This window comes from Aythya marila, assembly GCF_965140915.1.
Source record: "Aythya marila genome assembly, chromosome: 18".
Lineage (NCBI taxonomy): Eukaryota > Metazoa > Chordata > Aves > Anseriformes > Anatidae > Aythya > Aythya marila.
The window spans coordinates 558,187-582,692 of NC_139059.1; the positions used below are offsets into that span (position 1 = coordinate 558,187).

At 64.7% G+C, this 24,506-nt stretch overlaps 1 protein-coding gene across 4 annotated transcripts in view; it reads right to left on the bottom strand.

Annotated features, from left to right (window-relative positions):
* The window catches only part of RBFOX3 (RNA binding fox-1 homolog 3), a 139,903-nt gene that overhangs the window by 10,454 nt on the left and 104,943 nt on the right, over nt 1–24,506 (bottom strand). For 3 of the 4 annotated variants that reach the window (XM_082774566.1, XM_082774565.1, XM_082774564.1), the window contains exons 3-4: nt 23,842–23,886; nt 12,647–12,699 (exon numbers count right to left, since the gene is read on the bottom strand). In XM_082774566.1, coding sequence (XP_082630692.1) covers nt 12,647–12,697 — 51 coding nt within the window. In that variant the 5' untranslated portion in view covers nt 12,698–12,699; nt 23,842–23,886. The remainder of the gene's footprint in view (nt 1–12,646; nt 12,700–23,841; nt 23,887–24,506) is intronic. The other variant, XM_082774568.1, reaches the window with a different exon arrangement.

The following is a 24,506-nucleotide window of genomic DNA, read 5'->3' on the forward strand; positions in this document are numbered from 1 at the left end:
CAGCAGCGAGGTTTTTAGTTTGGGTGGGCAAACCCAGCCCAGATGGCAGAGCCAGTCCCTGCCCCACTCCATCCTGGTGCCCGGTGGCAGGGCTGCATCCAGCCCCAGGAGCTGGGCACCCTGGCCCCGATGGCTGCAGGCAGTGCGAGCAGAAGCCCTGGGGATGTCCCAAGCAGGAGGAGCTGCGGGGTGGCAATGGGGACACAGACAGGGGCCGGGGCAGGGGCCGGCCCCACCTGCACAGGTCTTGGGCCCCGCTGGCTCCTCGCCAGCCAGCCCCGACAGCCACGTTCATATCCGTTATTAATTAGGGCTGTCGCAGTGCTTGTCAGCCCAAGTATTATTTCATTCAGGGACCATTAGGTTCCCCTGTTTTGCTGCTTGCCATCTCCAGGGCTGCTGGTGCTGCAGAGGCGCAGATCTACGGCTCCTGCGTGCCTCCCTCCCACCGCGCGCTGCCCACCAGCCCTGGCCGGGACAGGAGCTGCTCCCTGCTCTGGGGGTCCCGTGCAGGGTTTGGGGTGCTCGGCTCCGCGGTGGGCTCTGCAGGGTGAGGGATCATCAGGGGTTTGGCTGAGGGACACCACTGCTGCCCGCTGCCGCTTAGCTCTCCACACCCAGCGCTGCCCTGTCTGCCCGTGCTGCCGGCTCCAGGCTGCCTGGCGGAGCCGTTGCCAGTGCCCAGCGGGGTTTGGGCTCACAGAGCACGGCCACGGGGTGAGGATGCGGGGACCCCTGCAGCCGGGTGCCCCCGTTTTGGGCCGTGTGGCCCGTGAAGAGGTGCCAGCCCCTGGGTGTCGGGGCCGCAGGGCTCCGCCGGGTGTCCCTGCTCGCTCACCGCAATTCCCTGCTGGGACTGCTCCCGCATGGCGCTTTACAGGGCGGCTTTCCGCATTTTCATTAAAAGATATTCTGGTTATTAATGGCCCGTAGCCCTCATTTAGTAAATGAGACAGGAGATTAGCGCGTTGCCCGAGACCGAGCGTGGAGCAGAGCAGGCGGAGCTCAGCACGGCGCAGGGGGTGCGCACGGTGCCCAGCCGCCTCCGCTCCCCACACTGCCCAGGCAGGATGAGACCCCCGGGCCCAGCCCCTGCCCTGTCCCCCCATCCTGTCCCCGTCCTGTCCCCCTGGACCCTGTCCCCCTGGGCCCTGTCCCCCTGCCCTGTCCTCAGCTCAGCCCCACGCAGCCACTGCTGCGGCAGGCCGGCGCTGCCTGCACCCTGGCAGGCAGGGGGTGGATATCATCTTTAGCTGATTAAATGTCCCTCATTAACGAGTTTCTTTAATTAATGAAGTTTTTTTTTGTTTGCTCCACTTGCTTTCTCCCCACCGCACTCTGCCTCCTCAGCACAATCCAGGCCATTTCCTTTCAAGTCATTTAGCGCGTGGGGCCGGTTCCTGCCGACGCCGCACTTTGGTGATTGTGCCTGTCAGCGCGGGGCTGACGACGCCATTTTTAACATTTTCTCCTTTTTAAGAAAATAACGCACCAGAACCCCGCGAGCACACGGGAGGCGTCCGCACAGCCGGCCGAGCGCAGCGTCACGCTCACGGGAGGTGCCAGCGCCCCGTGGCACAGCGGGCAGCGCTGCCTGCCCCTCCAGGGTCGGTGTCACTCCTGGCTCCCGAGCTCACGGGGTGTTCCCGGGGAGGACAGGCAGCCCGGACAGCGGTGGCTGTGCTGCTGCAGCGAGCGGTTATCAGCCGCTTGTGATAAGGATCTCCCCGGGCCACCAGCCCCAGGCAGGCAGCGCGGTGGCCCCGAGGTGGCTGCAGAAGGGGACGCGCGCATTTCTTCACTCCATGCACGTGTTGTCACGGGCTCAGCGCGCTTTGCACGCCACCTGTGGTGGCACGGGGACTCCTGCAGCACTCCAACCCCAACCCCGCACAGCTGGGCCAGGGTCCTGACCCCACCACGGCACCGAGGCGGCCACGAAGCAGCAGCTCCTCCGAGCCACGAGCCCGGGTGCTGTGGGGTCAGCCCCGGGTGCTGCTCATGGCCCCTGGGGACCGACCGCCTGCTGCCACGTGCAGGGAAGCAGCGAGGAGCCTTTGCACCCAGAGCAAGGGGAGCCGAGCTCAGGCAATGCCCTGGTGGCAGCAAGACGAGGGTCCCGGCACGGCCCCGGGGCTGCCCCAGCTCCTGTGCGGGCGCAGCGCTCCCGTGCAGCGGGGCTGCCACGAGGCTGTGCCGCTGCGGCCGCCTGCGTGCCAGCCACGCCGTCTCCTCTTCGATCCAGCCGCTCTCTCATGCTAATGACTGTCAACATGAAACAGAGGCCGTGAAGGGGAAGAAAATTACTCCCTGAAAAGGAATTGACTGATCCCCGTCATTTCTCAAGGAATCACTGACCTGTGAATATTTCATTACCCAAAATGCTGCGCCATCCATACAAAGCAGAGCTCCGGGGCCCTGGGGCAGCACAGCCGCAGATCCCGGGCTGGAGGGGGCGCAGGGCCCCACGCGTGGGGGGCTCGCAGCGGGGACGTCCCGGCCGTGGGCAGCCCCTGCCCACCACACGCTGTGGCACAGCCCACAGCACCCCTCAGCCAGGGAAGGAGCAGTGAAAGGAGGCGCGGAGCTGGGGGCGGCAGCCGCGGCACTCAACGTCTTCATTAAGGACGTGGCAGGGGAGGGGTGAAGAGCCGGCTAATGGCAGCTGCCAAGGATGCTCCGCTGGGGAGCTCTGCAAAGAGCAGGGAGGACGCAGATTGAGCAGGCAGGGACCCCGCGGCAGCACAAGACTCAGCCTGGGACATGCGGCTGGAGGAGCAGGAGGGGACGCAGGGCAGCGCAGAGGAGCCACCTCCTGGGTGCACCTCCGGCCATGGGGGAGCCTGGCCCAGGCTGGGACCCTGCCGGGGACATCTCCCCTTGCAGCAGGGGTGGCTCCTGCTCGTGCTGTGAGCCTGGGTACCACCGACAGCTAGGTGGCACCCGGCGGGAGAGAGGTGGCCGTGGAAGCACCATGCGCCAGCACAGCCGCTCTGGGCACAGCTGGTGGCACGTCCCTGTCACCTCCGGCACAGGGGGGACGGGGCAGGGGGGGACGGGGTCCAGCATGGGCTCCTGCCTCCATCAGCCGGAAACTTAGGAGCTGAGGCTGCATGAAATATTCATGAAGTAAATGGTGCAATTTCATCTGCATTCAGCCAACTTCATGTATATTTCAGAGTATTATGAAATGATAATGTTGTGTAACTGAGGCGAGACGGGGGTGCTTCGCGGGGGCTCCGGGCTGCCGCCACCTCCCACCCCCCCCACACCCCGGTGACATTTCCCGGGCTCACATGTACCTGTGTGGGGAGGGACGGGGCTGCATCACTGCTGGAGACGGGCCAGGATCCGGCCTGCCCAGGGCTGCACCGAGCGGCAGCACCAGGACGCACGGCGCTGCCCTCCGCTGCTGAGCGCTGCTGCTGGTGCCAGGCTCACCCCGCGCAGCCCCAGCTCCCAGCCTGCAGCTCTGGGGATGCCGCCGGAGAGCTGCGTTGTGCTGCCCCCCCGCACGCAACTCATCCTGCAGGCATGCCAGAGCAGCGCAGACCCAGCGTTTGCGTACACCCGCCAGGATTTCCAGGAGCGCTCGGTCTCCAGCAGCCACTAAAGGGCTTGGAAAAGCCAGGCACACGAGGCACGAGCGTGGCTGCAGAGTCCTGGGCACGGGGACAGGCTGGGAAAGGAGCCGTGTCCCCAGCGGTGTCTGCCCCAGCTGCCTGCTCCTGCTGAGCCCCTGCAAACAGCCGTGCCTCGGCTGGGCACTGCCTGCTGCTGCTCCAGGGCTGGCCCAGACACCACGGAGGCTGGTCCCTGAGGCTCCTGGTGGTGACCCCTGAGCAGCACAGGGAGCCCCGCAGCCTCCAAAAAAGCTGCTAGCACCAACACCTGAGCTGCAGCAGCCATGCATCCTGCACCCTGTCCCACTGTGGGGACAGCCACACCTCCTGCTCCCCACAAGCACCAGGCACACCTGCAGCACCACCAGCCCCTGCACAGCCCTGCCTGGGAGGACGGATGTCCCTGCTCTCCAGGCCCCTGCCCATGTTCCCCTCACCCTGCTGGGCAGCAGCGCTGGGCCAGGACCCCGTGCCCAGCTCCCAGCCTCAAGCACCAGCGTCAGCAGGAGCCAGCAGCTGTGATGTTGGTTGGTATCGGCGCCCCCTGAGCCCAGCTCTCCGGCTGCTCCCTGCGCAGTGCGCGCAGACCCCACGGAGCAGAGCCCAGGCAGGATGCGACAGCGCAGGACTTGGCGAATTGCAGCCCTGGCAGGACCCAGGGCCTCGTGCCTCCCCTGCGAGCACCGCAGCAGCTGCAGCCCACCCGTGCTGCCCATCACAATTTGCACCCTGCAGACACAGCGAGCGTGCGAGCTCGCAGGGACGGTGCAGGCCAGGAGCCAGCTGCTCACAGCCCTCCTGAACTCATTTCTGTGACAGTGCCACTGTGACAGCCGCACGTTCCCCTGCCACATCCCACCTCTAGACCCCTGCCACCACCACGTCACTGCGATGCTGCTGCAGAGCTGCCCGTGTCAGGCCCCAGCAGCCGCACGTGGAGCTCGCCGGCACGCAGCCCGCTGACCAGGCGCATGCGCGCGGCGGCAGCGTGGGCGCTCGGTAAACACGCACCCGCGTGTGCACGCGGAGACAGGCTCCCTCACGCAACCCTCTCTAATAGGCAGTCAGGAGCATAATTTTTCCTCTAATTACATATTCAGCACTTCTGAGAAAATGAGATTTTGGTAATTCAATTGGACTGAGAAGCAGGGCTATAATAAAATGAAATTTGTAACAATCGCACAGTTAAATTAGTTAAATGGAGAGGAAGGAGCTGTGGAAAATTGACCCCTCGATCTCCTAAAGACTAATCAGACATTTGAACTGAGTTGTGCTAACAAAGCCCCTGGGGTGTTGCAGAGGCAGAGAGAAGGGAGGAGATCGGAGGTGTGCGAGGGAGGAGCTGGAAAGCAGCCAGGGTGCGGGGTGCCACGGGGCCCTCTGGTCCCGGTGCCGGGTTAGGAAGGGTCTGGCGGGCAGGGTACCAGGCAGTGCCGGTGCTGTGCCCTCTGCAGCAGCCCCACGCCGTCCCGGTGATGCCTGCCCTGTGCGGCCACCAGCTCCCAGCACTGGCCAGTGCCATGGCAGGCACGTGCCGCATCCTTGCCGGATCCTTGGGGCACAAAGGCGCACGGACAGGCAGCAGGCAGCCCCTCTGGAGAGGGAACTGCAGGGGCACGGGGCAGTGGTGCCCAGCAGTGGGACCACAACCTCGGCACAGCAGCACAGCACTGGCCAGAAGCAGGGACAGGGATAGGGACAGGCATGGCATGGCACAGCACCCTGCAGCACCCCGTGGCACCCCGGGTGGGTGCGCTTGTCCTGGGGGGTGGCGGGCAGAGGGGCGTCCCACCAGCTGGAGGGGCTCTGCAGCAGGTACAGAGTAATTAGCCTCAGTATTTATCTTGTTCGTCTTCTTATTTTTTCTTGTAAAGAAAAAGGAGAAAAAGGCGAGTTTCTCATTTGCAAGTTAATTAGTCTAATTAGCTCTAATTAAGAGCTCCCCACACAATGCAGATCACAAATAAGCTGCAACTGTCGCCTGCTCTCGCTCTTCTCTCCCTATTTTTGATTTTATACCAGAGACTCTAGAAGGCCCCAGCCTGCCCCGCAGCACAGCCCTGCTGCCTGCCCTGTGGCTCCCCATCCTGCTTGCTCCCTCTGCATCCTTCTCCATCCCCAAAATCAGGCATTTCCCCCCTCTGCTCCCCCCAGCCCCGGCTCCCGGCCCAGTGCCCCTGGCACCAGCCGCAGCCCCACCAGCACGGCGCGTCCCCGGCCGCATGCCCGGGCCAGCCGGGCAGAGTGCTGCAAAGAAACAGAGAGAAAGCTGCTGGAAAATGAATTTCCTGGGCCCAAAAGCAGCCGACCGGGCGATGGCAGGTTCGGGAGCACACGCACTGCTGCAGGATCCTCAGCCCAGCCGCAAGCTGCAGGAGGTGCGGGGATGCTGGGGACAGAGCGCGCCCCAGCACCGTGCCGGGTGCGGAGCAGGGGCTGGAAAGTGGCCGTGGCACCCCGAGCACAGCTCCTGCTGCTGCGTCCTGCCTCACGGCCCTGCACCGCCTCGGCACCGCCAGCTCCCGGCCCCTGCTTCGCTGCAGCGCGGCTGGAGGAGGCGCGATGGCAGGAGGGGAGCAAAGGGTGAGAAGTTCGGGGGCCGCGTGGCGCGTCAGCAGCCCCTGCCCACCTTCCCCCGCACCGCCGAGGGAACAGATGTTGCGTGGCACTGAGAAACAGCAGCAATCATGTCAGTTTATGTGTCATTTTCTACTTGGGTAATGTGAGCAGTGAAGGATCGCTGCTCGGAGACGAGATGAAAATCATGACAAAGTGCTGCAAGCCCAGCACTTTGGCGAGGGGGAGCCGGAGCAGCCAGACCTGCCTCGTGCCTGGCTGCTCACCAGGAGCCCTGCAGCGAGCCCCTGCCGCCAGCACAGCCCGGGCTGGCCGGGCCCTGGGGCACGCACCCGCAGCAACCCGGGGCTGGGCGCCGTGGGACGAGGTCTGGCACCCACTGGGCACGCAGCCACCTGGTGCCACGGCCACTTTCCAGCCCCAGCACCCGCTGCAAGCCCGCGAGGGCCAGCAGAGCTCCCCCAGGAGCAGGCGCAGCAGCTCCACGGCTCTTGGATGGAGAGGAAACGGCTGAGATGCCCTGAGCACGGGAGTGAGACCCAGCTCTGCAGGGTGCTGTGGCAGCCAGGTCCCTGGTCACCGGCCGGTCCTGCCCGGTGACACCCGCGTGTCCCCGGCGTGGAGGCCGGGGGCTGCCTGAGCGCCGCTCGCTCCCGACACCATCTCTGTGAACTCCCTCCTCCGACTGGGTCTCCTTCCAGGGCTCGTCTCACTCTGTTTAATAGGTTCTCGGTGCCAGGGATCACATCTCAGCAGTGCTGCTTACACAGGGGGCTGGAGCGAATCCTGCTGATGCTGTGCAAACCCAATTTGTAAGATCCATGCAGTGCAGACAGGACGTGAAGGCTGCCGGGGTGGGGGCCCTGCTCCGGGGGGGGGTTAGATGCAGGAGCTGGCGACCGCCAGAGCCAGCTGGATGCTCGGGAAGGTGCGAGAGAGGCAAAGCGAGAACCTGCCGGGGAGACACTGGTCACGGACAGGGGGGCTTGAAAGGGGGGGTGGAACTGAACCAGACCCCTCGCAGGCAGAGACCACGGCCCAGGGAGACGCCTGCCCTGTGACAGCCACCAGAGACCCCTCGCCCGGCTGCGACCCCACCTCACCCCGCTGCCTTTCCACGGCTCTGGCCCAGCTCCGTGCACTGCTCAGCGCCTCCCTGCCCGCAGCCCACGGAGCTCAGCACCGCAGGCTGGGCTGCAGCACCAGCTGCGCCACGGGCTGCTGCAGCACCTGCTCCACCAGCGCCGCCGCTGCTCCCCTCTGCCTCGCTGAGCGCCAGGGAAGGCGACGCAGGTTAAAGCCCAGCTAGGGGTGCCTGGGGCTCAGCCCCGCTTGGCAGCGGAGGTGTGAAGCCCCCCAGGCAGGCTGTCACCCCAAGCTTGCTCCGCAGCAGTGCTCTTACACCGAGCCGGTCCCGGTCTGGGATTGCAGAGCCCCCGACCACGCTGCTGGGCTCACACCGGGGCAGGGGCTCGCGGGGCAAAATCTGCTCCTGCTGAGGGGCCCCAGCAGCCAGCACATCCCCAGACACAAGCCGGGATGTGCTGCACCGCCTTGAAGCCCCCCCAGGCACACAGCACGCAGGTGCCCGCGTGTGCTGCGCACCACTGAGCCCGTCCCCACGCTCAGCCTGCAGCCGGAGCTGACGCCCGGGGCTGGCATTTACCAGCATCGTGCTCTGCTCACCCGTGCCGATGGCTCCCCTGCCCCTGCTGCCGCCTGGGTGAGATCGGGGGTGCCGAGGCCAGCCCAGCCTGGGGCCGCCGCTTCAGCAGATGGCATGGCACCAGCATGAACTTTCCAACCATTGGTTTTGATGGGCTCTGAGTCCCACCGCCCCCAGGCCCTGCATTGCAAGGCTGGGGAAAGGCAGTTATCTGCCTCAGACATTTGGGTTCCTCCTGCACAGCCTCCAGCGTTTCCCAGTGACGCTGCTTTTTCTTTTTCCACTCTTTTCCATCCCCTCTCAGCCCCACGTCCTGCCCCGTGCTCCTGCTCGCCCATACAGCTGCCCCGAGGGGACCAAACCACCACGGAAACATTGGAGCAGGGCGGCACCGCTGCTGCTGCCTGCGGGGACACCCCAATAATGGGGGCTTGGAGCTGGGGCCCCCACCACGACTTGCCCAGCGGTGCCGTGGCCGATGGACGCAGTGCGTCCGTGCCGAGCTGGCAGTGGGGAGCTGAGGCTGTGCAGAGCCCAGGAGGAGCTGGGAGCTCAGCCCCAGCTGGAAAATTCACCCCAGGCGCTGCCCTGCCTGCACGCCCGGCCCCACTGGAGGTGCAGGAGGGTCTGGGGGCACCCACGGGGTGTGGGTGGGGGGAACTGGCGGGGGCAGGCTGAGCCTGGCAGCCTAATTAGCCTTTCTTCTGTGTTAAACCCCATCCCTCCGATGACTGCCTGTAATGCTTTAAAGAATGATAGATACTAAATCTAATTTAATCTACTCATTCACCCATCACTATAGTACTAAAATAAGAATCTACCTATAAAAAGAGCATCGCCAGGCAGAGTAGGCCTAAATTACAGCTATTGTGGGAAAACCAGCTTCACAAAAGCTAAAATTAATGCCAGTGTTTTCAATATATTAAAAAAAAAGGAAAACATGTTTTTTTTTGCAGCTTTCAAGCCTGTCCTCCCCTGTGCAGGAGCCGAGGAAGCTGCAGTGCGGGACGTGCCCGGGAGCCACAGAGCCACCGAGCAGCCGGGTCCGGGCTCCCGGCTCTGCGAAATGCGCAGGCAGGGGGAAGAAACCAGCTTTTAAATGAACCCGCTGCTGCAACACGCTACAAGATCGCTAGGAATAGACTTGCTCCCTAAAAATATAATATGCTAAACTTGGCAGCAGCCCTTTTGGAGAGGAATTTTCCAAGCAGCCTTTTTGCAGAGGCTGTTTCCCCAGCAGCTCGGGCGCTGCTCAGATGAGGCGGCTGCGCCGCGGGCAGCACCAAGGGACCGCGGGGAGCAGGGACACCCCGACGTGCCGCCAGGCGAGCAGCTCGGGGTCAGCTCCGTGGGACTGAGCCCACCTGGAAGTGAACCCGAGCTCACGAACAGCCCCGGCATGCCCGTGGTTCCCTGCACAAGATGCCTGCACCCAGGGCTCTGCCGCTCTGATGCTGATGCTGAGACTGAGCCTGGGGCTGTTCCGGGTCAGCAGGGCGCCTCTTCCTGGAGCGATTAGCTGCTCCTTTATAATTATAGAGCAGACACTTCCAGCAGTGACTGATTCCTCCCTTAACTGAACGCAACAATTGAGGTCTCCCTGTATGCTGAGGCCCTCCCTGAGCAAGCAGCTCAACGTTGCACCAAAGCCCAGTAAGGACAGAGCCTTCCCGGCTCCCTCCCGGCTGCCAGCCCCGCTCCCGACCCCATATCCTCGCCAGGGGCTGGCTGTCCTCACACCCTGCTGGGCAGGGAGCATGGGGCCGCTCGATCACCCCGTGTCTGTAGCACAGAGAGCTGGGGTCTGGGCTGGGGCTGGGGCAGGAGCCGAGCTGCCCCGGCTGTGAGGTACGCGGCTGCTCCCGTGAGCTGCCAAAGCCCCATTACAGCGAGATTTCCCCCGTGTTTGGCTAACCCAAGTTTTTTCAGGCAACTTCGTTTCTTGCTCCTTCCCTCAGAGGTTGTCGCTATTGAAAATAAGAGTGCTGGGGCACACGGACACAAGCTGCCTCTGCGGGAACAGGCACAGCAAGCGCCACGGAGCTCCCAAAGGGGCACCCACTGCCTTGGGGGACTTGTGGGGTCAGTGAGACTCAGGAACTGCTTGTGCCTGCCCAGCACTGGCCCCACAGCTGCACGGCATCCCAGCCCACCTGCATCCAGCACAGGCACCGGCACGCACCTCCCCGGCCGCCTGCGGGGCCCCAGCTCCCCGTGCTGCACCCACACCGGCGGCGGGATGCCTGCCTTGCTACGCGGCCACACGGGCTCCAGGCTCATGACTGCAACCCAGAAGTCCGAGGTGAACGTCCCCCAGCCAAGCTCAATTCCGAAAAGCAGTTTGTTGAAGTCTTCCAGGTGTCTCCAGCTGTGCACAGGTGAAACGAGCCCACGCTGGCTCGAGGCGAGCTCTGGTGCACCTGGGTACGGGCACACACCCAGAAGCAGCATCGCTGCCCCGCAGGCCCCTTGGGCATCGAAGGAGTTGCTCCTAAAATCCAGAGTGAAGCCAGGGACAAAGCGCTGACACTGAACGACCTGGGCAGAGACACCGTGCCCCAAGCAGGCCCCTGGCTCAGACAGGCAGACGAGGAGCACCAGCAGCATCCTCCCGTGCCCTTTCCCCACATGACTGCTGCCAGCCATGCCCCTTCCTGACGTCTTGTTGCCAGCTCACCACAAACAGCATCGTCTCCAGACCCTGGGTACAGAACCCCACCGACAGACAAACTCGGGGGAAAGGACAGAGGCTTTGGCTTCCATCTCACTCCTTAGTGGGTGAAAATCCAACTCCAAATCTCTCGATAAACCCCTCCTCTCTGGCTTGCGAGGCCAAACCCGCTGCCAAGGAGCAGGATGCTTCTGGGAGAGCGGGGAGGATGAGACGCTCAGCACCGTGTCCGAATTACACGAAATGGGGCCATGAAGGGCCCAGAAACTGCTGGGTGCAAGTGGCCACACGTGGGGAAGAGCCGTGAATGAGCTAATGCTGTTCCTTCCCGCAGACCTCACGCTGCACTCGCACACGTCCCAGCCAGCCGGCAGCACCACGGCCCAAATCTGACCCAAGCACCACCATCCTCTGCTGCCCCAGCACCAGCACCGGCACCGGCACCGGCACCAGCACCAGAACCGGCACCAGCACGGCCGCAGCCCTGGAGCTGCAGGCAGTGCAGCTGCTCTGCGCACCGTGTGCCTGCGACATGCAGGAGCAGCAGGGCCCTCGCAGGTAGCGGGCACAGAGAGGGGGACAGAAAATAAAATTCCGGACAGAAAATAAAATTCCCCCTGCCCCTGGCTGCTCTGAGAAGTGGCTCCAGGCCCTGCGCTGCCTCCCGGTTCAAAGCAGCCGATGTGCTCCCTTCAGACGCACAGAAAACCTCCCTGGGGACCTGTGGGGGCTTGGGGATGATTTCTGCTCCGTGCCAGATGCCCCAAGCCTCCCTGGTGCACCGGGACAGCCGAGCAGCATCTGCGGATCATCTGCTGCGCTCTGCGCAGCCCAGGAAAGCGCAGATCAAAATTCAGCCCAGCCCCAGCTCGCCCACAGCCTCTGCCTGCAGGAAGGTGGAATAAATCACGCACTGTTTCGGCCAGCCTCTGCAGCAGCCCCGCGCGAGCCCCAGGCCCCCTGCGCATGCAGCGGCTGCCCATCCACTTGTGTAACCGGCAGCAGTGCCGGCTTCACCAGCTCCAGCCCCGGTGTGCTGGCCGGAGCAGCCCAGGCCTTGCCGGCCCCAGCTCCAGCCTGGCTGCACGCTGGCCGTGAGCCCATGCGGACGCAGGATCAGGGAAATGAAACGCAGCCCCCAGCCCTTCCCCAGCGCGGGTGGCGGGGTCTGCGCCCGCGCCGAGCTCTGTCCTCAGCTGCCAGGTGAGCCGCGCAGGCCAGGCGGAGCGCGGTAGGATGCTATGAATTTTTAAACTCCTGAAAGCACAAATGGAGCAGTTAGCCCGGCTGGGAGACTGGGATTTCCGACGCAGAGAAGAGGCTTTTGAAGAAAATGCTGCCTCTCCTGAGCCGCGCTTCCCCCGGGATGGCGAGCCTGGAAACTCATTGTGCTGGGTCCAGGCAGGTCCCAGGAGCCACGAGCCCCGACGAGAAGTTGGAAGCCAAGCTGAGGGCACAGGGGACCCGCTGGCCGCCAGCAGCCCGGCGCCGGCCACACCAACTCCAGGCTCTCCTGGCCCAGCTGCTGCTCCCGGGATCCATCTGCAGCACCTCCGTGCCCACAGCCGGGCAAAGCCATTTAAGCTCGACACCGCGTCCCAGCTACAGACACGCGCGACGTGAGCGCACAGCCCACACGGACACACAGACACGCACACGTGTGTGCACGCATGCAAACTCCTCGCCCCCCCCTTCTGCTCCCGGGGGCTGCCCAGGCCACGGAGGAGCCGGGTTCCCGTGCGCGGAGCATGGAGCATCTCCCCTGGCCTCTGATGAAGAGGAGCAGCGCCGAGGAAGGGCAGGTGCTGGACCCGCGCCGGCGGCTCTGCCTGCCGCACCGCCAGCGCCTCGGCCCCCTCCAGCCCCCGCTGCGCCCCCCAGCCCTGCTCGGAGCAGCCTCCTCGGCACAAAAAGCAGAGAAAGCCCCCGGTGAACTCGCAGCCGAGACCCGCGAGCGGCCGCCGCAACAAAACTCGCCGGTGCCGGCGGGGAGGATGCGCCGGAGAGGCCGGGAGAGGCTGGAGAGGAAGAGGTTAAGCTCTGACCCTTGGCTCGGAGAAAGCACGTGTGAACCGACCGCAAAAAAATTCCCAGAAGAGGGTCACTTACCTGTTGGAGGTAGAGGAAGGCTGGAGGACAGGGGAGAGAGTGAGGAAGCATGCCTGAGTTGGAGACAAGGAGGCAGCCCGAGTTAGCCATGGAGCACAGCATGTGTTGACAGGTAGCCGTGAAGCTGCTCGCAGTTTCGTCCTCTTCTACACACTGCTTATCCTCTGTCTTCCTGGCTCTCCCCTCTGGCTCTCCCCCTCCTCTTCCGTCCCCTCCCGTCCCCCTCGGGCGCTATTTAGGAGGAATTCATCTGAGGAAGGCTGGCCTCGCTCTGCTCTTACACTGAAGGAACAATGCTCGGCTATTTACTTCGGTGCCATTAGACGCTGGCACTGAAGGAGCGGTCTGCAAAGGGTGTGCGTGTGAGAGAGAGAGGAGAAGGGGGAGAGAAAGGAAGGGGAGGAGGCAGGGAGAGGGCGAGGGAGTGAAATAAAAGGGGTGGGAGTTGGAGGAGGAGGGGGAGTCCCCTGTGCATTCAGACATCAAACAGAGCTCTGTATAAAATGAAGAGAATCCGTAATGACATGAGAACAGCTGATCCCGCACTTAACCCCTCCGCTGCCGCCGCCTCGCAGCCGCTTCCCAGCCCCGGGCACGCGCGATGCTGCTGCGGGGGGGGGGGGGGCGGAGGGAGCTGATGGAGGGGGGGGGGGGGGGGGCTGCGGGCAGAGCCGGGCCCGCCCCCCACACCCCCCCCCAGGGCTCGGCAGGACGCGAGGGGAGCTCCCGGGGGCTGCGGGCGCCGCCCCGGGGGCTGCCGAGGGGCCGGCCGGGCACACGCACCACGCTCTCCGGGCACACACACGCAGACACGGACGGGCACGCGCGGAGCCCGCAGCCCCCCCCCCGGCGGGAGGACCCCCGGCACCGACAACACCCCCCCCTCCATCCCCGTTTCCCCAAAACCCACCCTCTCCGGGCCGGGGCCGCCCCGCGACCCCCGCCCTGCACGGGCGGCTCGGGGCTGGGGCGCGCGGGGGCAGCTCCGAGAGCACCTCTGTCGCGGCGGCCACCGCGATAGGGGGGTGGTCACCGCGATATGGGGGTGGTCACCGCGATATGGGGGTGGTCACCGCGACAGGGGGGCGGCCGTGGCGATAGGGGGGCTGCCGGGCCGTGCACCCGCCTGTGCGCTCCCGGGGGTCCCGTTCCCAGCCGGGGCCCCCCGAGGTGCCGGGCTGGGCGCAGGGGTCCCGGGGGCGGCTCCGGGCCCCGTTGCAGCCGGCAGGGCTTTGTGCGGGGCTGGGTGGGAGAGGAAACCTGGGTTCGGTTCAGTTTCCATCTTGGCCAAACGCGATGCACAAAGGCAGGTCTGTGCCAGCAGCTGCTGATGCTCTGTCTCCTCCGGAGCCTCCAGCACACGAGCAGCCCTGTTTGGAGGCTGGGATTTTCCACAGTATCCCTAGACATAGCGACATGCTGCAGTGTCCTGGTACACTCGCAGCGCTTCCAGTTTCTGCTGCAGATACTCAACAGACGAGGCGTATTCCGTGGCCACCCCAGAGCCCCCGAGCAGAACCCCGTGGAAACAACCTGCTCCAGGAAAAGCCGTCCTGAAGGACTGGCTGGGGGCCAGGGGGGTCCCAGCCCCCCCTGTGGGGTCCTGCTGCTGGGGACAACGCGCTGCCAAGGGGACACCGAGAAATTGGGGAGCAGACCCCAGGCTGGGGAGGGTTCTTTCCACCATCACCCCTCGCTGTCAAGAACTGAAAGAAGCCGGGCAGCAACACCCACGGCCACCAGCAGCCTCGGGCCGCTGCTAGCACCCTCTGCAGCTCCCCTGTCCCACCACGGCCACTCGCCCTCCAGTCCCAAGGGTCCACGAAGGAGCCCGGTGCAGTGCTCAGCCCCCAGCTCCCTGCTCGCCTCTGGCTCCCCTTCTTTGGAGCCCTGCAGCCATGGGGCCATGTTCTCCCAGTGACCAGGGCAGCTTTGCAATGGGTAGAAGGAACTTGTCCCCCACAGCCCCTGGTGCAGCGGTGGGGAGCGGTCCCACCAGGCACCCCTGCGCACCCGAGCCCCACGCACCACCCCGGCACGGGGCGAGGGACGCCCTGCATGAACAGACGGGTGCCTCCAAAGGCCCAAGGGCCAGGTTGTGGTGTGGCTCCTGCACTGCTCTTATGCAGAGGTGCAAAGGGAAGGGCACGGCCCGGCACTCTCTGGTTGCAGCGTCCGACCAAGCGAACCACGTGAGGTGCGCGCTGGGGAGCGCCGGCTCCAGGATGAGGTAATCTGCCCTTCCTCCCCTCGCCGGATCCTGGCTCCGGGCAGGGTGACTCAAACGCACTCCTGGCCGGTGGCAGCGCGGTGAAGTGAGCCTGGCACTGCCCCGAGCCAGCGGGAACAGCACGGGCTGGCTGCAGCCGAGGGGGTGAGGAGAGGTGGCGCTCCCCTGCGAGGCAGCACAGAGCAGTGTGGGGCAGGGTGCCCGTCCCTGTCCCCATCCCCATCCCCATCCCCATCCCCTGTCCCCATCGGGCCGCACACCACAGCACCTGCTGCCAGGACCCCTCTGCACCACTGCCACAGCAGGCATTCCCCACAATTTCCCATCTCAGCGCTCCTCTTCCTCCCCAGCAGCGGCTACCTTGGTGCTCCTGCGCATGAGGCAAAATCCCACAGCAGTGGTGGAACCAGGCACGGCTCCAGGAGCTGAGGAGTTCATGTCTCCTCTCTCCTTCCTCTGGCCATCACCAATGCCTGTCTGGCTGCAGAGACCCCCCCAGCAGCAGGTAGCCCCCCTGGGACATGAGCGTAGCAGGGCTGTGCCAACCCACTGTCAGCTCTGGGGTGGGGACACGTCCCCTGCCACCAGCGGCCACTTTCCCTCACCCTGCTGCCTCTGGCCGCCACGGCGCTGATGCTGGTGGCACGGCCACGCTCAGGTCCCGCTCAGCACCAGGGCTGTGCCTGAGGCCAGGTGCCCACCAAGAGGGGAGCCCCGGCCAGAGCTGCCCAGCCCCGCGGAGCTGCAGCCCCAGAGGAACCCCTCCGAAACTCAAGTCTCCTGGAAGGAAAGTTTATTTATCTGTTTAATTAAGATGTGTTCACCAGGCACACAGACCCCGTTCCATCTGTCTCACTTAGAGCCGCGTCCCAGTAAAATTAAACCTAATAAATATCAGACGAGGGAAAGCAAAGGGCACATGTAAGATATATGATCAAAGGCAGAAGTTGCACAGGGCTGCAGTTCTAAGCACATCTTTCTCTCTGCCCTTCGGGGATGGGTTGGCGATGCGCTCCCATGCACAGGATGGGGCTGGCTTTCCTTCAAATCAGCACTATTTTCATTTTTTATTTATTTTAAATGAACCCTTGAGGGCTCCTTGGTTTTGTTTTCTGGAAGAGGGAGAACAACGCGGCACCAGGACAGGAGAGGCCTCGGCCACTGGTTCAGAGCCCAGCGAAGTGCCGGAGCCAAGCAGCAGATCCCGGGCTGGGAGGGCTGCGAGCCTGAGCGCGCTCTGAGCCACAGAGGGTCCCTGCTCACTGTTGTCCTGTCACCTAGAGCAGGGCTGTCACATCCCCACGAGCCCAGCTCAGAGCTCTGCCCTGGTGAGTGCAGTGGCCCAGCACCTCTGTCTGGTGATGGGGGTGCCCCACACATTGCCCGGAGCACCCGGGCACCCCTCAGACCTGCTGCATGCCGAGAGCCTGCCCGGGGCCATCTGGGCTCCCCCTGATACCAAGCCCTGAGCCCAGCACATCACCCGCTCAGGGATGGAACAGGAAATCCTGGCTCTAAATGCTGCAGTGCTCAGCAGGACGCCCTCCCACACCCCCTCCCAGCAGAGGGATGACACGGCAGCTCGCAGACCTGCTGGGGACGCAGTGCACAGCCACAGGTGGGCTGGATGTCCCAGGGGGCTTCAAGAGTCCGGTGTTCAGTGGGGCTCCCTTGTACCCCACCAGCACATTTGGGCACTGCAAGACCAGAGCACAAGCCCCGGGCTGCTGCTCAGGACGGGCTGCGGGCTGACGGAGGAGCAGCTGCAGCAGTGGGGGCCGGAGGGCTGCGGGTGCTCAGGCTGAGAGCAGAGCCCAGGCAGCAGCCCAGGAGCACGGCACACGTCTGGTCCTCTCCTTCCACCCGCTCCGGAGTGCCCCCAAGCCAAGGCATTCATTAATTAAAAGCTCATTAGTAGTTAGTCATAGACATAAAGCGATTAAGATGAAGGTGCTGATGGATCTGAGCTGCTGTGAAGCAAGGGGAGCTCCAAAGCCAGTGCTGGGGCGAGGGCAAGGTCCCAGGCGCCTGCTGGAGTGACCTCAGGGAGCGAGCGATGCTGCACATGGACCAGGGCAGGGGAAGGGACTGACAGAGGTGAGAGGCAGGAGCATCACATGCCAGGGGCTCAGCACCACCGCAGGAAGGTCCCTGCCTTGCGCCCTGGCCACCTCCACACCATCGCCGTGCATGCACCCGGCCCAAGCTCTCCCTAGGCTACTCCAGCCCCTCCGCTGCAGGGCAGCATCAGGGCTTACAGGGACAGCAATGCCAGCGCAGAGCACCCAGGACTGGCAGCAGCACAAACCAAAGCACTTTCTCCTGCTTCAGCATCGCCATCTCTTGCTGTGCAGCCTGGCTGGCTCTGCTCGCACTGAACCCTAAAGTCCGGCCCCTGAGTAGCAGCCCAGGGGCTGCCCCAAGCCCCAGCACGCTGCCTGTCTCCTACAGACATCTATAGATCGCTGGTTTATTGCTCCATCCCTGAAAGACAGCTGTGGCTTAAACCAACCGCAGGCGGATCGGAATCCGATCCGGCCATCATGGAGGGGGGCAGCGTGGGCAGGACGCTGGGGCACATACCCCAGCCCATGGGAGCCCAGGGAACTGGCTGTCCCGGGACAAGCCACCAGACTCAGGTCCCCAGTGGCCTTCCCTGTGTCAGAGGGGAGCTCAGACAGCTCTGCCGCACCTGGGAACCGGGGGGGCTGCAGGTCCTGAGCATCTCCCCAGGAGACGGCAGCCCCGGACCGCAGTGAGCCCTGGCAGGAGGCTGCGAGCTGGAGTCTCCTCGGCAGGGAAACCCTGATGGCCACGGCCAGGGGCACAGCAGCGAGCACGTGCACGTCTCAGCACGGCAGCAGGGCTGGGGACGAGGCTTGCGCAGGACTGCGCAGCGGCGGCTTCGCGGGGTGCGGGCAGCAGGCGAGCGCAGCGAGGACGCAGCCCTGGGAGGCTCACCCCGCACCAAGCCCCCCAGGGCTTCGCAGCCAAATCACAGACAGCAAGAGCAGATCGAGGAGGAGGAGTTTGCTCCAGCAAGCTGCCGGGGAGGGGGAATACGGCGGCACCCAAGCGCGCAGAGGCAGGGAAGGCGCGCGATGAACGCTCTGCGGGACGTGGCGCTCGCTGCCGCGCGGGACTCCCGAGTCCAGCACTGCTCTGCGGGGACACCTGGACCAGCCTCCTCTGCAACCAATTAAACCTCCTTCCCGTCTTCCCCACGCTCCTTCCTCCTCCTCCTCTGACGCCGGTGGCTCTCAGGGGGTTGATGAAGCCCCCGCCTGCTCTAAACTCCAAAAACAAGGCGGAAATTTTACTGCGAATCTTGGCGCTGCACCGCTCCCAGCGCACTGCCAGCCGCTGACCCAGATACCAGCCCCTGCTCCAGGCTCCCACCTCCCTCCCACCCGTCACAGCAGCTCGGCGAGGTCACGGCCCCCATGTGGGGGTGGCAATGTCCCCAGCACCCAAACGTGACCTTGGCAGGTAAGGGGGGGCTGTGACCAGCGGCAGCTGTCGGGGACAGCAGCGGTAGCAGCTGGGAGAGCAGCAGAAATGCAGAGAAAGCACATGAAAGTTTAATGGGAACTGGGGAAAAATATCTTCCTGCTAAAACTTTGCTCACCCATTGCGAAGAGGGGGAGAAGGAAGGGGGGGGCCTGGAGAAGCTTCTCCATCTGCTCCGAGCTGCCGGAGCTGGGCAGAGCGGGGGGTGGCTGGGTGCTGCCATGAGCAGGGGTGGCATCCTGCGGTGTCCCGCTGCCCCTCGTGCTGTCCCCTCCTCTGTCCGTCCTCCAACATGACAAGAGAAGTCAGGGACCTTGGTGCTTTCCACAAAACAGAGCCTGGGTTTTGCAGCCACCCTGTGAGATGCGCGGTGCTGGCTCCCGGTGCAGAGCCCGCAGCCCCGCCTGGGCGTCACCCGAGGCTGGGGCAGCGTGGCTGGGGAAGCAGAGCAGAAATTTGGGATATTTACACCCAGGGTGCTTCCCTCCTGGCAGGAGGGCCGGTGGCTCCCCAGGAGCCTGGGGACCCCAGACACAGCCGCTGTGCTCGTGGCCGGCCGTGCGCCCAGCTCCGGGCTCACCGTGGGACGCGCGGCCGCTCGCACGGGGGCACAGCTCAGGCTTTTGATGAGGCAGGGCAGGAACAGGCTTGCCACCGCGCCCGCGAGAAAGCCTGGCTTCTCTCCTTCAATCAGCACAGCCCTTCCTAAAGCCCTTTCACTTGACAAAATATTTACATGAAAAGGCAATTAGGCTCCCCGGATTTAATGAGAATTAACGTGCAGGCGGCAGAACCGTGGCAGAACAGCTGCTGCCGAGCACCTCGAGCTCCAGGCCGGGTGGGCAGCACCAGCCGGGGCTGCGGCAGGTACAGCCGGGCGAAGCACCGCGAGGAACAAGCACCTGCAGACCCGGGGACCCCGAAACACTGAGCTCCCAGAGCTTCCCCCTTCCCTGCCATCAGCCCTGCTGCCTCACGAGGGGTTCCCGAGAGCGCGCACACCTCTGATCAGGTACAGTGCTGCACGCAGGGCCGGCACCTGGGGCTCCAGTGCAAGCACCGGGCGGGTGGGCGCAGGCTGCTGGGGGCCAAAAGGGTCCTGGCAAAGGGCAAGAGCAGGGGCACGGGCGGCACCGAGCGGTGCTGGGCACCGGGCAGCCCAGGCTGGGACACCAGTGGCAGCCAGGTGACGTGGGCTGCGTGGGACCGCGAGGCAGGAGGTGCTCTGGAAGCAGACACTCAATCCTCATTATAAGGCTTTTTAAATGCACAGACAGGATATTAGCGTTTAAACAGTCTCTAGGACTCCAGGGCAAACTTTAAAAATCATAATATTTATAGAACCTTCCTTCCACTCGCCCCACATGCTCTTTATTTCTCCTGCAATTACTACTAATTTGAAGACATTTTGCTTTGGCATCTCAGCCTGTTGCAGTGTCGATTACCGAGCCACCCGCTGCCGGCTGCCACCGCAGAGCTCCCGCAGTGCTCCCGGCAGCGGCCCCGCTCCCGCCGTGCAGCGGCACCGAGCCCCCCGCGCCCTCCCACGCTGGCGATGGGGGGACCCCGGCGGTGCCGAGGGACGATGCTCAGGTGCTGCCCGAGGAGCAAAGCAGCCGCCTGCTCTGGCTCACCGGGGGTGCCCCATGCGCTGCACGATGCTGAGGGCCCCATCCAGGGGGTCTGGCACGGTGCAGGATGGGGATGAGAGCCCTGAGCGCTGCTCCGCACCACCAGCGTGTCCCAGGGAGCTGCGCTTTGAGCTCCCGCGGGGACAAACACCCAGGTGCTGCCCCCAGCCCTGCCCCAGCAGCAGCTCCACGAAGCCACGCAACACCCGCAGAGCTGCAAGCAGAAACTCCAGCAAGCAGTGTGCTTCCAAAGCTGCTCCAGCTCGTTAAGTCCCTGGGCAGAATTAACGCTTTGGCAGGAAAAGCTGCGAGCCCCCACGGGCTCCTGACCAGCGGGGAAAGGCGGCTGCACCAAGATCTCAAATGACAAAGCACCTTACGCCTGCAAGCTGCTTCCCCGAGAAACAATGAACCCGCATTATCCTCCCCTTCCCCGTAAGCTCCTTTCCCCTGCGTCCTCCCTTCATCCCGCTCTATCCTCTCGGCTCCTTGCTCCCTAATCCAGGGGACTGCAGCTCCCCGCTGCCTGCAGCTCTCCAGGAGCCTGTAATCCCCGAGGGGCCGGCACTGCCCCGGTTCCCAGCAGCTCGGCTGGGTCTGGCCGGGAGCAGGGCTGCTGAGGAGCTGGGAGCGGGAGCAAGGAGCTGGAAGGTGCTGGTGCTGCTGGCCAAAGCTATGACCCCGTGCCCGGAGAGGGCACCACGGGAGAGAGGGATGATTCTGGGCAGCCCGTGGCCACCCCACACTGGATGGGGACTGGGCGAGGGGGCTGCTGCCCATGGCCAGCGGCGTGGTGGGGCCGGGAGGCAGCAGCAGGACAGGGGCTGGGCTTGGCCTTTGCTCCTGAGCAGGGACGGAGGCAGGGAGCCCTGCCCGGCCCCTCCACGGCCCCGTCCTGCCCGGTGCTGGGCCCTGCCTGCAGCATCGCCAGAGGAGGGATGATTTCCTTGGCAAGCGGCGCTGCCGGGAAGCGACAACGGCGGGGAACAACCCAAACCCTGACCAAAACCCCAGCAAAGAGGGACGGGCAGTGCCCAGGCGGGGCGGCGGTACCTACCCAAAAATACATCATCATGTCGGGGGGCTGCGGGGCTCCGCGGGACCAGCGGGAGGGCCGGGGGCTGCTCCGGGCGCCGCTCCTCGGTGGGCTCTCTCCCCTCGGGTGCTCTCTGTCCAGCTCCAGCCTCCAGGGCTGGCACCGAGGGCCAGCACCGCTGCGTGCCCTGTGCTCTCACCCCTTCCCCAGCACGGTGTGGTCGCTCGCCACGGGCTGCCGTGCGCTTCAGAGCCGGGTGCCAGCATCCAACATGCTGCCACGGGGCTGCCTTGAACCCAGGGCCACGGGAAGGGTGCCCGGGTGGGCAGCAGCCACAGGCAGCCCAGCACGAGGAGCCCGGTGGGGACTTAGTTCATCGTCCAGAAAAAAAAAAAACAGGAGAGGGAGGAATAAAAAATAAATCCTCGCTGGCGTCTTTAAGCGTGAGGGAAGGGTGAGCGTGCGAGGGGGAGGCTGCAGCGGGGGTCCGGGCAGGGGTCCGGGCGGCAGCAGGAGTGCGTGTGCTGGCGGGAGCGGCGTAGGCTCTGGCTGCCACTCGGAGGAGATCTGTCCTGCCTCAGCGTTTTCCAGGCTGCCCTGTCAATAAGGGAATCGGCCGCGCTCACAATTAACCTGCGAGGTGCCAGCCGGCTCCCGGCACCTGCCTGCGGGCAGCACAGCACCGGGACCCCCATAGGCACCGGGACCCTCGCCGGGGGCTGCCTGGGCAGGGGGGGAACCTGTCCCCTGCCCCCTGCATCACAGCCTGGGCACCCCACGGTGCATCCCCGCGGACCCCGGGATGAAGCCTGCAGGGCCCCCAGTGGGAGCCGAGGGAGGGGAGCGCAGGACGGGCTGGGGTCCCCTGGGGGTCAGCGGGAGCGATGGCGGGGGGACACCCCCCCTGTCCTGCCCGCAGCCCTTGGGGCACACAGACCTGCCCCCCGTGGGCCAGCACAGCAGCGGGCACAGCAGGGCAGCGCCGCTCGCCAGCCACTAAATCTGCGCCCTCGTGGGGCACCGCCGCCAAGGAGAGCAAAGGGACCGCGTGCGCTGAGCCAGGCGCAGCAGCAGGGGAATAAATAAGAGTCAGGGAAGGCAAAGGAGCAAGAGGGGTGGCAGATTGGTCTCTGGGGCCCTGCTGGCTCTGACATCTCCAGCCCCATAATCGTATTCAAAGCAGAGCCGGGCTGAGGCATTTCTCCTCCAGCACAGCAATAAAAGAAAGCAACACTCTCAATAATTCAGAACCAGGAGAGGGTGATAAAGCAGAGGAGCCACCACTGCAGGCAGCAGGGGCGGGGGGCTTCCCGCTCCCCTCTTATATCTTATATCTCTGAATAAAACCTCCCTCACCGTGAGAGCTGAGACCCAGTGAGGGGGGCGCTGGGCAGGACCCCCCATCAGCAGCCACCTGGGGAGCAGCATCGCCCAGCCCAGCCCTGCGGGGCGGCTCTGCTGCCCTGCACCCAGGCAGTGCTGCTCCCAGCGCTGCTCCCCCTCCTCTGCCAGCTGTTCCCAACCCCGTTTCCATCTCTCCCTTCGCCCTGCGGGCTCCTTTGCAAACAGCCCCCGTCACCACGCACCCGGACAACACGCTTCCCCTTTTCCACCCAAACGGGGCTCCCTGCACGTCCCTGCACCAGGCTGGGGGGCGCAGGGCTGGGGACAGGGGAGCAGAGAGGAGCTGGCACTGGAGGTTCTCCAGCAGCCCCTGCACGCAGCTGGGCACCAGGGAGGAGCAAAGCTCTTGCTTCAGCTTGGGGAATACATCTTGGAGACAATACATTTTTGGAGAAATTGTCCCAGGCACACACGGCAGAGGTGGAGGCCAAGCTCTGTCCCTCAGGGACCTTCCTGCCCACCCGTGACCCCTCCGCAGCAGGGGTGAGGTGACACGCCGGGTGCTGTGCAGGGACCAGCCCGCTCCCCGCGATGCCAGCAGCAGGGAACGCACACACCCTGCCTGCCCCACACGTGCTGCACCAGAGCTGCTGGGTCTCCGTGCGTGGCCCTGCATGGTGCCAGCCACGGCCACCCCCGCACCCTGCCCCACGGCTGCTGCTCAGCCTCCAGCCTCCCTCCACCAACCTCGGCACCCCTCGTCCAAGGAAAGCTGTTCCACTTTGCTCAGGGGGTCTCCAGGTCCTTTTGGACCCCCTCCCAGCCGGCCACTGTCCTTGTCACAGCCTGCAGCACTCCCCCCAACACATCCCTCCTCCACCGTTACCACCCAGCAGGGACGCAGCAGGGCCACCACGGGCTGCAGGACACCACGAGCAAGGGCCCCCACCCCGGGGCTGGCACCACCCTGGGTGAGGACGCAGCCCCTCAGCAGGCGTCCCGGGAGGCGCACAGAGCACAGACAGACAGACAGCAACGTCAGCACACACGGACAGCTCACAGACACCGCAGCCCCGGCCGTGCCGGCCGCCCGCCCTCCTCGCCCGGACTCACTCCACTCACGCCACGCTGCGCCGGGGCTCGGCTGCGGGGTCGGTGCCCGGGGGGGGACCCGCCGTGACTGGGGCCCCGCGCAGCGAGTGGGCAGCTGCTGTGCCACCCCCCCCGGCCGTGGGGCCGTGGCTCCGTGCCCCCGTGCCCACCCGCCTGCCCTGCACAGCCCCAGACATGCAGGTTTCCACCGCCCGACCCCTGCTTCCCTCGGGGCCACCCTGGCATGGACACTGGGGGTGCTGGGGGGGCTCTGGGCTCAGGCCCCAGGGCAGCTGCCCGAGCCACCAAGCCCCGTCTCTGCCCGGCTCGGCAGGAGCGGACGTCTCCGTACCTTTTATTCAGCCAAGCTCCTCCTGCGGTGCTCGCGCTGGGCTCTCTAAGAAAAGACAAGAAAGAGGAGGAAGAATTAAAATCAATGATCGTTATCGCTAACCTGCTTACGGTCAATGCTATTTGCTCATTGACTGGCAAAATTTTTAGAATCCAAGTATGGCCACGAGCGTCATCTCCCCGGGAGCCCTGGGAAACCTGCCCTGATGCCGCCCGGGACGCGGCACCCGGCGTGGGGCAGCCCCTGCGAGGCGCCTCCAGCTCCTGCCTCCAGCTCCTGCGGGCGTTTTGCCAGGCCCTGGGAACCTGCGAGCGCAGCCCCTGGCTCGGCTCTGCCGGGTGCCTGGCAGCCCCAGGTAGGGCGCAGCCACCGCACGCACCCAAGGACGCCCCCGTTCGTGCCCCCGGCAGCGCCCGTCCTGCCCCCGGGGTCCCTGCAGGGCGCAGCTCCGGCACCGCCGTCCCAGCTCCGGGTACTTCTTGGAGACCAGCACCGAGTTTCAAAGAAAACTTCCTGAAAGCTGCACTTCAACTAATTGGCTTTTGCAACATTGCCAACCCGAATGTTCATAAATCATGTCAGACCCTCAAAAATAATGAGAGCAGCTTATACATCACGGGATTTTTTATTTTTTTTTTTTAAAGAGTAAATGAGGGTTGTTTCTG